Source organism: Mytilus trossulus, chromosome 2 (assembly GCF_036588685.1).
Source record: "Mytilus trossulus isolate FHL-02 chromosome 2, PNRI_Mtr1.1.1.hap1, whole genome shotgun sequence".
Lineage (NCBI taxonomy): Eukaryota > Metazoa > Mollusca > Bivalvia > Mytilida > Mytilidae > Mytilus > Mytilus trossulus.
Window position 1 is genome coordinate 7,356,948 of NC_086374.1, and position 14,535 is coordinate 7,371,482.

Genomic DNA, 14,535 nt, shown 5'->3' on the forward strand with positions numbered 1-14,535 from the left:
AACAAGAAGCATCCTATGCGTGATTGGCTGAAGATTGTATGCCACTATCTATGTATTTATTCATTTTTTTTGTTGGTCAAAAATAATGGTACAACTTAAACAGATTTTGTTAGTATCAAATATCAAGGCATGTTGATTTGCACGTAGTGTTCAGAGAAGGAATTAAAATGTTGTTCGTTTCCTATTAAATTTAAGAGCAGTGCATCACATTACACAAAATAAAGATTATTAGGATAAAGTAGGACTTATAGTGCAATGCAAGACTTATAGTGCAATGCAAGACAAAAATAAAAACAAGAAGAAATGTGACCGTGACATCTGAGTTGTTTAGACGTAAAATAGCGATCTATGTATGATTGCCATTATTTCTGCTTTCACTTTGATATTTGTATTATATTTCTCCTTAATTAAATTTAGAGTTTGGATGAAAGCTGAACTAAGAAACAGGTTGTTATGAACAAAACATGTCAATTTTAGCCAAGCTTTTGTATGACTTATGTATCAGTAGTCAAAGGAAAGAATAAAGGATCAAGAGATTTAATATTATAAGTGGGAGGAAAAACACTTGAAAGTTGTTAGTAAAATTCTTTGGTTTTGTTCTTATAGAAATTGGATGTTATCTTCAATGTCAATCTTGCAGTAGTTACAGTAAATGTCTGTAATGTTTGCTGAATTTACACCAAAATAATGAGCAAAACGTTCATGTTTCAACAAAACTTAAAAATACATAAGCAATTATAATTATAAAGACTCTCCCTCTGTATGGTATGTTTTAGTCAAGAGCCATGTCCCTCTGTTGTCAATATCCAGGGGCTGTTCCAGCCATTTTCAAAAGGGGTGTTACCTACCCAGGATAAGGGGGAGGAAGGAGAGAGGTTCTATCAATGTATCCCCATTGAAATGCATTGATCGTCCAAAAAATAGAAGTTGCTTCAAACCCCCTGAATCCCCCAGCCTAACCCCCACCCTTTTTGGATCTGCCACTCCTATTAAAGTTTTCTTTGACCAATTTTGTTTTGTCCAATGTCATCTGACCTTAAAAGTGGCACTAATCTTGACTTATTCATCAGCTGTTACTACTCCATTTATATATGTAATAATGGCCATAAAAATTATATTTAAAGAGATTGATGTCTTAAAGTAATTCTAATGGGAATAAAATAATCATAAATATGTAGAAATGTTTCAGACTTGTTATTAAATCTGTAAATCATATAGTTGTCATGGGGTTTTGTTATAATAGATTTAAGATTTCTTTCTGTATTTAAAGGAATTAAAAATGGGGGTGTTTTCAGTATTCCATTTAATGGCATTCTATTATTTTGTATATACCTAAACTGTTTATTGTTTCTTTATGTTGTTATGGTTTTATTTTGAGTTGTTATCTATTTTTTTTCCACATAAATTTCTTATTCATCATGCTAAATATAGGTCTTCTACAAATAATAAACAACTGTTTTACTATCTAATACTAGTACGTGATATTCTTATTGCATGATAAAGTGATGTGAACATTTTATATTCATGAGTTACTATCTAATTTTGTGAAAATTATATACTTTATGTTCAACTGATTTTGTTTAATTTTTTTTATTGATACACAATGTAAATGGTCAACAAATAGAATTGCTCTCATTTGAATTAGACCTTTCTTTTAGGTTCTATCAAGACATTATGTATTAATTTGAATTTCAGACTTTTTTTTTCGCTGTGCAACCAAACATCTAACCTTTATATACATATTTGTATATTTGCCTATAGTATATCATTTTGATAGAAAATTTGTATTGTTAGCTTTCATATGACAATTGTAAAACAACAAGTTTTCCTCATTACTCCCAATCACTATGGAAAACAAACCTAGTTCCATTGAAAATTGTGACCCAAATAACATCCTACAATGGTAGTTTGCAAAACAGAACAGATTTTTAGGAAATCCCAGTGCTTAGTTTATATGTATTCTATAAAGTTTTATGTCAGAATTTCAATGCAATGAAATGTTTCCAATGAAACCATTTTCCACCAGATACCAAACACCAGGGTGTAAACATCTAAAACTGTGTAACTTTTGGTATCTAGAATTGGAAAGTGACTATGATGAAGAAGAATATTAATCTTTCATTTTGTTGTGTGCAGATAAAATTTGATATTGAAGGATAGACTTCCATTATCTTTATGTTAATTGTTGTTGAATTATCAAAATTTCTTATTTCTACTTTCAGTTTCACCAGCATCATGACATTATAATAACCACGACGTACATTATTCCAAGGTGCTAAATTAAAACAATGGCTAGCTTCTTCCGTCGAAAGAAAGGACTTATATTCAAATTTGTGATAGGTGTACCAATATTATGGTTTGCTACAGTTTTACTTATGACATATCAGGGATCTTGGTCTCAAGACAATCGTGTTGACACTGAAAAACGGAACAATGAACCAGTTATAAACGCTCAACATGTGCCTGTGAACCGCCATGATGATTTTAGAGGTCATGATCAGAGCATTCACCAGGATGAGCAGCAAAGACTAGCAAGAAAAATGGAGCAAGAAAAATTAATTAAAGAACGAGAAGAGAGAGAGAAAAGAAATATTGAATTAATGGAAAAACAAAAAGTGGAAGAAATTAAGAATAATCCAGTTTTGAAATTTCGTTCAGGAGAAAGTGAAGTAGAGAGAGTCAAAGTTGACCCAAATGCTCCAGGTGGGTTATCATAAAAGGTCTCTAAATATGGTTCTTATTCTTACAACTCCCTCCCAGGGGAACATATAGTTAACCTCAAATCTATCCATCTTAAGATTTATCTGTGCATTTGTCAGTCAATATTTTATCCTAAACCATTGGTTTCTTGATGATAAGTTTGGGTTGAGCATCTTTGACATTTGTTCTGTACAAGGACCATCTGTTGACATTTTACTTGTAATACTTCATACATGTACAGATGTTTTAATTTTCCTTTTTTATATAGAAAGAAATGGTTAGTCAATGATGTTATCTATTCTTTCATAGTTGAATACAAGTTATTGATTAGGATATTCAAGATGAATTGTCTTTATCAAAGTATATGCCAGATGCTACAATTTTTTTTCATGATAAAATGTAACAGAAGATACAAAATAGAAATATCAAAGTTCAAGAAATAGAAATGTCAGAGGAAAGGAAAAAGCTCTTACTACCTCAATCAATAGTTAGGGTATTTGTATTGCCAGGTAGAAATGGTCTTGATCTATAAAGTGTAAAATGCAACATCAATAGGGTAGTTATACAGGCTTTTAATCAGTAAGATTCACCAATAACATCACTTCAAAGTGCATTTCTTTTATACTATCATGTTATTATACAGATTCAATTATTTGATAGTAAATGAAAGATACTCTTTTATTCTCACAGAAGAAACTAATCAATACAATTAATTGTAATTGTATGGAAGTCAAATGTCATATTTTTATAAAGTTTGAATGAATGTTTAAGATTTTATTGAGATAGATATCGCTAATTTTCGTGGGGTGTAAATTTTTTGCGGATAGAACAAAATCGCTAAAATAAATTACACCAATATATAGAGAATGGATGGCAAAATCCGTATCATATGTCGTATCATCCCGAGACATCAATATCAGCCCAAGGGCCTTTAGGCCCGAGGGATGATATTGGTCGAGGGTGATACGGCATGTGATACGGATTTTGCCATGTATTATACGCTTTATCATATATTTCAACAGAAGAGTATTATGTTATATGAACTGTTTTCTGATCCATAGCACTGAGTTACCTTCAGTTCTACTTTTGTCTTGTTTCAAAGGCCTTAAAAGAACTGCTCAATTACTTATCCGAAGCACCTTACAATTTGCATGCTGTTGTTTTAAAGAATATTTTGTTTGTTATTGTATTTATTTGTGTGTTCTGTACTTTTTATAGTTTAATTTAGTGTGCCAAAAATATGAAAACTTGACGTTCGCGACGTCACATACCAAACAATGACATCATTCAAAAAATTGACTCGTTTTGAGGAAAAATTTTCTTGAGCCAAAAAAAAAATCAAAACTGACTTTATGTAAAAAAAAAAGTAGGGGTGTGATAAAGGGTAGGGGTGCGATAAAGGGTATGCGATAAAGGGTAGGGGTGTGATAAAGGGTATGTGATAAAGGGTGCGCATCAAAGTTGCGCGATATGGATTTAACAGCAGGCTATTTATCAAATATGCAAAACTACTGTATTTACTACTAAACATATGATAAATATATATATAAAAGTGCACATGCAAAGGTATTGATATAAGTTTTGAATTCACCAATATGATAACCGCCAAAATATTTCATATACTTTATTCTATGAAAATCACGAAATTTTACACCAACCAAAATAACCCGCTATGGTAGTAATTTGAAATATTAGTCTAAACTAAGGTTTAATTTAAAATTCGTCTATTATTTTTCCCCACCTGTCAATCACAATTCCATGTCTTCTTGAATTACTAAGCCACATAAGGGTAGAATATTGCAAAGCTATTTGGATATTTTTTAATCTTTAGTTTTTCTACTATCCGGTGTTATTTTCTCATTAAGGATACCTCATGTAGTTTATAGCTGTTCAATATTGCATCATAAAACATGACATTGATTAAAGCCGTTTAATTGTTCATGAAATATACATTTAGTATTGATTTATTCACCAATATTGCACTGTCCAATACCATTGTCATTATCTAGTGATGTTAAAATTTAATCATTCATGAATAGTAATTTGTAAAAACTGTAGGAAAGAACATTTAATGAAAAATGTTTATGAAAAAACCTTGTTTGATAGATGCTTAAAAAGCCATAAAATGTCCACATTCAATGCCATATCACTCACTTTGTTGGTATATTGCAATAAACTCTATTTCTTTGCTTATTTCAAGGACACGGCAAAAGGTGATTTCTTAAACATTTTTTATTAATAGCAAGATACATGTATTTTTAGATAATTTAAATAATTAGTTAACAGGTAACTCTGATTTGAAGGCCTTATTGTGACTTTGAGATAAACACCAGCAAAGCGATGTTCCTTACCATTTTGTGCGTTTTTTGCTCTGCCTGTACTGATTTAGTGTCATGAATGGATACCAAATATCCTTTGTTTTTGGGTAAAGATTGCAGGAAAATCCTATGGTACTGACTTAATAACTTAATCTTCCATGGTTTATCACTACCTTTGAGATACACAAAATATAGTGCAATAAATCATAACATCCTATGCATCCTATACATGAACATTTTCCAGACAATTTTACAATGAAATATATGTTAAGATACTCAAGTCACATAACAATGTTATATTTGTCAAGAAAATTATATAACTTTTACAAGGTGCAAGAATCTGATATCTGTTCTTAAAATTTCAATGATGTCATTGTTAAAGTCATCTTTAAAAATTGGAGTTATCTTCCTTTGTTAAGAATTATACTTTATCTTTATTCTCATAAAGCCAATGCATTACATCGGTACAGAGATAACAAATACAACAATAAATATTTACAATATGTACAAAACAAGCGAGAGAGGTTACAAAAGTTACAAGCCAGGAGTACAAACACTAGTATTTATATTTTTTATAAAAGAACAATGCTTCTTCAGAACTGGTTTTCTTGTACTTGACATAAGTTCAGAGAATTTAACTGTATTTTGTCGTTTTGTAAAATATGCAGTTAAAAACTCTTTTCGTTTTTGATGGAAAAAATTGCATTCAAATATAAAATGATATTCGTCACCTATTTGTCGATTGTTACAAAGACTGCAAAAGCGGTTTTCAAATCAACTATAATCAATGCTTTGTACAAATCAATAGTTAATATTGCTGCCACTGATAAATTCAAGTAATATTTACCCTTAAGTACTTACAAGCATTTTGTTTCTATTATACACTTGAAATTAATAATAATTCAGTTTTTGTACCCCTCACCACTTTAATCTCTATTAGATAAAATCATAAAAATACTACAATCAGAATAACTCTTTACAGGTAAGGATTAGAGCAACAAAAGCACAAAAGACAAATTATGAAGATTTAACAATTTTTTTCGTAACTATAGTATATATCAGTCTCTTAATCTTTTGTTTCAAAAGTTAATGGACATTTTATTATATTGAGAAGAATTCAAAGAATATTTAGATGACAGAATTATAAAATATTAAATTAATGTTGAAAATTTGTTTCATTGATTAGGAGAACAAGGTAAAGCAGTAGATATAGATAAAGATAAATTGAGCCCCGAGGAAAGGAAGAAGTATGACGATGGATGGCAGAGAAATGCCTTCAATGAATACGCCAGTAATATGATCTCATTACATAGGAGTCTGCCGGATGTCAGAGATGAAGAGTAGGTTCTATTTCTATTGAAAAAAGAAGATGTGGTATGATTGTCAATGAGACAACTCTCCAAAAGAGACCTAATGACACAGAAATTAACAACTTGAGGTTTACTTTTGGCCTTCAACAATGAGCAAAGCCCATACCACATAGTCTGTTATAAAAGTTTATATATATATTGAAGTCTACCCTATGTTTGTGATAAATGAAAGGTTTACTTATTGTCCTGGTATCTAGTCCAATGTACAGTAAATTTAGATTATATATTTTAATTATTATTGCAAAAAAATGATACAGACCTAAGTACTCAAGATATAGTCCCCAAACTGTTTAGACCTAGGACTGATGAGACTTGTCTTGAAAGTGGACATGCATACGGGCTCAATATTTAATCCTTACACAGTTTACATAAGGACTGACCAGGAAAGCCCTTCAACTATACACACATACAAAATGGACTGAAAATATGGCCTCTAAACTATTCATACCTAAGAACTGATGAGGTTGGTCCTCTAATTGTAAACCCTTAGAATGGATTATAATGGTTCTCAATCTGTACAAATCTTAGGACTCAGCAACTGATATTGGTCACTTTACTTTTGTTAGAACGGTATTTTCTACCTTTACCAAGGAGTAGGGTTTGCTCCTTTAAGAATGCTTCAGATATGGGGTAATTTAAAAGTCTTTTAGTTGACTTTAAACTATCAGACTTAACTCTATAATTAAATTAAATAACCCTTTGGCCTATTACTTAATATTCTATATTTATCAAACCTCTGATCTTTTTATTACCGAATGGCAATGTTGAACTAGACAGAACTATTTATTAAGAATCCTCTTAAAATTTCTCAAGTAGTAGTCAATATTATGTGAAATAAACAATTAATTACAATTTATAACTTTCTAGAAATACTGCTTCTAAAGATACTAAAATCAACACCTGTTGTTTACAACTTAAATCTTCATGGTGATGCAAAATCTTTTATCTTTATAAATTCTTTTCAACATAAAATAATGGAAATACTGAAAATCATATAAAATTTACATACTCTTTTTAAAATCTGTCGTGTAAATTTACTCTACTATACTTTACGGAATTGGTGACAGATGACATGGTTCTAAAACTTTTCACCATTACTGGCATTAGGACTACAAACAAAGATTTGATTTGATTATGATATTGGGTTCTAACTTCTACAATCTGATTTTGTGTCTATTTCAGGTGCAAGACCCAGAAATACCGAGATAATTTACCGGACACCAGTGTTGTTGTATGCTTCCACAATGAGGCTTGGAGTGTTCTGTTGAGAACTGTTCACAGTATTATAGACAGATCTCCACCACATTTGTTAAAGGAAGTCATCTTAGTAGATGATTTCTCAGATATGGGTAATTAATGTTCAGATGTCAAGGGATTCTTATTTATTTTGCCTTGTTTTTTATCAATTCTGTTTGAGCTATTTTGAATTTTACAATACAGGTCTTTGTTATATAAAATTGTTATAATGTTAAAAGAATACCAGTGAACTATTTAAGTTTTAAAGGCCTAACCATGCTCTGTCTATTCAATGTCCAGTCAGGTTAAATCTTATTGTTCTTTGGTTGTAAATAGGACTGAAAATCTCTTTTTTTCTTCAATGAACTGTATTGTGCAAGGTTAAAGATACGATATAATATCAAATTGAAATTTTAGCAAAATGTTGGTCAATTCTAATCAACAATGTAAGCAAAGTTTCATTTCATTCTGGTTTGCTTTTACTATAGTAAATCATTTTTACTACCTTATTATCAGCATGAATCACATTGTTCATGTTGAATCCAATTAAATTATTCTTACAGATCATTTAAAGAAGCCTTTAGAAGATTATGCAGCCAAACTTAAGAAAGTGAAAGTAGTACGTACTAAACAACGTGAAGGATTGATACGAGCTCGGTTATTAGGTTACTCAGCATCTACAGGAACTGTGCTCACATATCTAGACTCCCATTGTGAATGTGCTGAAGGTAGGATTGGCAATTATATGTGTAGTAAATACTAAGCCATTGTCTCTCTTTCACATTATCATAAAAATTTGTCAAAATATTAAAATATTACTGTTAAATAGTGATTAAAGTCAGATAATTCTTTCAACTTTTTTTTTTTATTGGGGATGGTATTTTAAAATGACTTTCCTGGTGATGACCATTACGTTGTTCGTATAAAGGATGTTTCCCAGTTCTTCGGTCTAAGAATCTGAATTTACATGTAGTATTTAAATCAAGCTTTTATACCTGCTGGTTTTTTTGGTAAAGTCCTGAAAAATGACAGAAAATGTAGAATATCCTTTCAGTTATATTTGTGCTTAATAATTTCTTTTATGAAACAACTGCTCTAACATGTTCTCAAACTAACATTATTATAAAAGTATGTAATAAAAAATGGAATATTCTCTAAAATCTTCCATATTTAATCAAAAGACTTTTAAAAAATGTAGTTTATAAATATATTCATTACCAAGGACATACTTAAAATTCTTTGTTGCTTATTCTCTACAACTTATTTCTAGAATTATGACCGGCATTGTTTTATTAGATTGATTAAGTGTTAAATAAAATTTAATAATTGAACGATGATGAATTGTCATCTGTTGAAATTTATCAAACTGTTTTAAAAATTGTGTGCATGCTCTCTGATTTCATTGAAAAATCTAAATTTCTGCTTTGTGCTTTCCTTGGAAAACTATAAGTGGACAATTGACGTTGATTTTAGACATCCTTATGCTTTATTATGGTGGTCCTTTTTAGGCTGGCTTGAACCTTTATTAGACAGGATAGCAGAAAATAAATCTATAGTAGTTTGTCCTGTTATTGATGTTATTGAAGATTCTTCCTTCAAATTTCAATATGGCAGTGCTAAAAGTACAAGTGTTGGAGGCTTTGATTGGAATTTACAATTCAACTGGCACGCCATCCCAGAACACGAACGTGAAAGGCGTCATTATAAGGATTATGCCCCTGTCAGGTACCTGGTTACATGTCATGTTGTATGTCCATAGCCGATGCAGTATATGATATTTTTGTCCAACTTTTAGTTTATATAACTACTTTATACCATAATTTAATAGCATGCAATTTTAAGCTTATAGTTAAAATCAGCATAATGTATTTTATTTTTCTATTTTATTTTTTTGAATTATCCGTTTGTGGTCATGTACTGTTGAAGTTATTTTGCTTGAATAGTTAATTATACAGATGGCATGTAATTTCTCTGCACACTAATCAGATATCTTGCATTTCGTTATCGGAAGATATCAACACTAAGTTCAGGTTAGGTCACAACAAGGGTTAACTTAAGTGATTTTCAGATCGTTTGAATACCTGTCCTTTTCTTTGGTAAATCTTTTATAACATGCACACATGCTGTTTACAAGAGTAAGTATAGAATTGATTTAAGCTGACTAAATGTGTGTGTACAGAATTGAACAATTAATACAATCTACATGTGTGAAAAAATAAGTTTAATACTTCTTTAAAATACCTAATTGTAATATCTAAAACCTACGTATTACTAATACACTGCACACAGACAGGTTTGGAGCTTCAATGATAGTCATTATATAGTAGTAGTAGTAGTGGTCAGAATTTATTTTAGAGGAATAACTTATGAATTAGATAAATATTAACATTAAATTGTCTAACTGAGCTAAGATTTAAGGTAAGTTTCATTAAAGAAAGGTAAGCAATGGTTATACTACAATACTGACATAACTAGTTTACGGAGAAAAGCATGTTTGTCTATAGGCTGGTTGGAACCATTGCTGGATAGAATCAGTGAAGGGAAACATCATGTCGTCACTCCAATCATAGATAACATTGGGGATGACAACCTGCAATATGTCTGGTTCAACGCGGAACAAATGCATGTGGGAAGATTTACTTGGGATCTTACTTTTGATTGGATGCCAATTCCTGATGATAGTAATCAGAAACGAGACTCTAAAATATCTCCAGTATGGTTAGTTAGTAGGCTACCCTTCTCTCTCTATCTCTCTTGCTCACAGAGTTCAGAAAAACCCAGCTAGCAGCAGCACTGCAATTGTTTATACCAGCTGAATCATTTTAGGATGCCAGAATAAACCTAGAAGATTTACTATCCATTTTCTTTTTTTAGAAATTTGGGAAAAGGCTGTTTTTAGTTTTGTCTTATGATACGATTTCTATTGCTCCATTTGGGATAACAAATCAGGGTTTTTCAATTGAACTTCTTTTATCTTGAAGAATGATTAAATCTCTTGTTTTGGGATTGTGTGTTTAAACAAAGTATTTATGATTTTATAGGATGGTTAGAACCAATGCTTTCACGTATAGCTGAAGACAAACATCATGTTGTAACTCCTGTTATAGAAAATATTCAAGATGATAATTTCAAGATTAAGTTGTCTAAACATAAGGATATTCAAGTAGGCCACTTTAAATGGGACATGACGTTCAGTTGGATGTTAGTTCCACCTTATATTAGAAAGAATCTGACGTCAAAAGCAATGCCCATAAGGTTTGTTGTGGGCTGAGGTTAAAATTTGGAAATGTATGCATTCTTTTATACAGCATGTGACTTTTATTGGAATACATTTATTAATAATAAAGCTTACTGGTTTTAAAGTAAATTCAAAGCAACTAAATTGGCTGCTATTTTGGTGTAAGGGTATTTTCTTTTAATTTAATACCTTAAATTATGCCAGGATTGTGTACTGGGTCTATAATTGTCTTATTTCATAACAAGGTTTCTTTGGACATTGATAATTTATCTTACAGGTTGTCAAAAGGAGTCAATATAGTCTTCTGACATTTGTTTATCTTGTGCAAAGGTCGGCTGCTTTGAATAATTTGGACAGTTGTTTTAAATAAATAGATCATTTGATTAAATGGAGGGCACTTTCTTGTCAACACTTCTGTTATTATAGACCATGCAATTTCCCATAGGAACCCCTTTTAAGGATAAAATTGTGCAACATTTACTGTGAAGTTTGGTCCTAAAATAATGTATCTTAAAATGGAAAGTTGATATGCACTACTATTGTTCAAATGTACTTGTTAAAGACAATGTAAAAAGCAACTGATGGAAATAAAAGGAATTCTAAAAATAAAAAAAAAGTATTTTTCAAAGGTAAAATTATTAGGGCTGTGCAGCATATTTTCAACATTTATATGACTTGAACTTCAAAGAGTTTTAACTTACACTAAAGTTCTTAAATAAATTTGAAAAATGAATAAAATTGAAATAAAATCTTGTTCACATGTATTAGATTTATATATTCCAATATATGATATTTGTGATGTACTTCTGTTGGATAATAATTATAACAAGAATGCATATAAGCTTGCTTTTTTGACTGCATGTTAATTTGAGGAAATAATTGCTGATGACATTTTTTAGAATATTTTTTCAGAGATAATTATTTTATGTTAAGAAACAAAATCTAGCAATTATATTTTTTTTGTATTTGAATTGGAAAAATTGTCAAGTGAGCAATTACCATAGACAGGATATGTAAAATCTGTTTGTCATAAGTATAAAAGTTATCTTACAGTACTGTTTTCGCAGCATCAATTTACAGGTTTATATATAAAAAAAATACTCAAACAGGTTAGCCTTCAACAGAGGTTAGCTCCTTGCACAGTTACTCTTAAGCTTGGGTGGTCAATAGGGGGAAACAGGTATAGTGTTTAAATACATTAAACTTTTGACAGGTTGGCTTGAACCCTTACTATCCCGTATCCACGAAGACAAACGGCACGTGGTCACTCCAGTCATTGAGTCTATACTTGATGATACTTTACGTTTTGACTTTACCAAGCATAAAGATATACAAGTAGGCCGATTCGATTGGAATATGGTTTTTAATTGGATGCCTGTTGCAGAAAGTGTTAAAAAGAAATTAATAAACAAGGCCACTCCGATCAGGTTTGTTTTGGCTGTACTCAACCTTTAGTTTTGTAGTCTTTGTAACACGACATATCTTTTCTAAATTTCTGCCTATTAATCGAGTTTTTGCACATATATAACAAACATCAACAAAGTCCCAGTAATATTATCTTGGTTGATTATAGGATGGCTTGAACCCCTGTTATCTAGGATCGCTGAAGACTTTCATCACGTTGTGTATCCCCAGATTCCTCAAATATCTGCTGAAACATTAGCATTTAAAGCCTTTGCTGCTAAAGATATTCAAGTTGGAAAATTTGATTGGAACTTAATATTCAGGTGGATGGTTCCCCCAGAGTCTGTACAAAAAAATCGGATTAAACAAATTGATCCAGTTTGGTTAGTGATGCTTGCTTTGTAGTCAAATGTCACTTTAGACTTTAGAGCTTCTGTTTACACTCTTGATTTAGGCTAGGTTTTTTGAAGTTTCAATTGCAAGACTTTTTAAACTTTTGAAATCGGTTAACAATCTTTCGAAAAAATGTCCTTCTAAGCTCATTTAGTAGAAAAAACTTGGTGCATGCAATTGTTTTCACTTTGAATTCATTGCTCACAGTAACTGATTTTTTTTTCAATCATCCCTTGTGGAATATGGGTATCAAATCTGATGCCCTAACTTTTTGAGGGGTCCTTAGGTGACAAAGTATCTACATTACCAAACATACATTTACTGGCAGTGTTATAAAAATTTCCTGTCTTTCATTATATAGGTACCCACTTCCCATATTATAACTCCCTTATTTATTATCAAATTTGTTTTATTTCAGTCTGAATATGCATGAAACATTTGCCACTGGACATTAAATACAGCTTGAATTCTATTCTGGCACACAAGTTTTAACCAACTGATTAATTTTGTAAAGTCTGTTATTTTAGAAATGGCTTGATCAGTTCTGATAAAACTTGTGTTTCCTTTAAAATTAAGTCTCCTGACCACATGCATTTGTTAATATGTTAATCATGGTCCCATAAAGACAATTAGAATAAGTATTAGGGCATGAATCTTGGATACATTATTTGAAACTATGTCCAGACAGATGATGATTTGATCTTTTAATGGTTTTAGGTCTACTTTTTGTCAGTAGACTAAATTTATCATCAACGACATGACATTTGACTGAAACTCATATGTGTATGGTAATCACTCATATGTGTTTGGTTTCACTCAAATATGTTTGGTATCAGTCATATAACTAGGTGATGAGAACTCCCTCTTAGGAGCCTCTTATTTCTGGAACTATTCTTGATAAATCTAAGTCTCATCATCTGTTGTTAAAATGGTGGTTTAAACTGAAGAGAACCATTCATTTCATGCTCAGGAGTTTTGAAACATGTAAATTATCACAAGATTAATTTTTAAAACCATTTTTTATGTAGGTTGGTTAGAACCGCTGTTGAGTAGAATAGCTGAAGACAAGCGCCATGTTGTTTACCCTCAGATTCCACAAATTTCTGACGAGACTTTAAAATTTATTGCACATAAGGCTAAATATATACAGATAGGGAAATTTGACTGGAACCTTATATTCAAATGGATGGTTCCCCCAGAGTCTATACAAAAAAATCGGATTAAACAAATTGATCCAGTTTGGTTTGTGATGCTTGCTTTGTAGTCAAATTTCACTTTAGACTTTAGAGCTACTGTTTTTAGGCTAGGTTTTTGGAAGTTTCAATTGCAAGACTTTTAAAACTTTTGAAATAGGTTAACTACCTTTTGAAAGAATGTCCATCTTATCTCATCTAGTAAAAAAACCCAGTGCAGGCAATTGTTTTCACTTTGTTTTCATTTTCCTACAGTAAATGATTTCTTTTCAATCATCCCTTTTGGAATGTGGGTGTTAAATCTGATGCCCTAACTTCTTGGGGGTCCTAATGTGACAATTAAAGTATCTTCCTTACCAAACAAACATTTTCTGTCAGTGGCAATACAATTTTCTGTCCTTCATCATGCACATAGGCACCCACTTCCAATATTTTGTTTACCTTATTTAATATCAAATTTGTTTTGTTTCAATCTGAATATACATGAAATATTTGCCACTGGACATAAAGCATAACTTGAATTCTATTTTGGCAAACAAGTTTTAACCAACTGACAATCTTGGATAGTCTACTATTTTAGAAATGACTTGATCATTTTAAATAAAACATCTGTGTTTCTTTTAAAATTAATTCCCCTGACCTCACAGATTTATTAATATGTTCACCCATGTCTTAATTTGTTC

The 14,535-nt window shown here is 31.0% G+C and overlaps 1 protein-coding gene across 7 annotated transcripts in view; it reads left to right on the forward strand.

Annotated features, from left to right (window-relative positions):
* The window catches only part of LOC134706403 (polypeptide N-acetylgalactosaminyltransferase 5-like), a 59,570-nt gene that overhangs the window by 30,358 nt on the left and 14,677 nt on the right, over nt 1–14,535 (forward strand). For 4 of the 7 annotated variants that reach the window (XM_063565311.1, XM_063565312.1, XM_063565313.1 and 1 more), the window contains 5 exons: nt 2,223–2,703; nt 6,205–6,358; nt 7,571–7,737; nt 8,188–8,352; nt 9,133–9,349. In XM_063565311.1, the coding sequence (XP_063421381.1) occupies nt 2,289–2,703; nt 6,205–6,358; nt 7,571–7,737; nt 8,188–8,352; nt 9,133–9,349 (1,118 nt within the window). In that variant the 5' untranslated portion in view covers nt 2,223–2,288. Of the gene's footprint in view, nt 1–2,222; nt 2,704–6,204; nt 6,359–7,570; nt 7,738–8,187; nt 8,353–9,132; nt 9,350–10,128; nt 10,343–10,665; nt 10,880–12,075; nt 12,290–14,535 lie in introns of all 7 variants that reach the window. The other 3 variants (XM_063565317.1, XM_063565318.1, XM_063565316.1) reach the window with 3 other exon arrangements.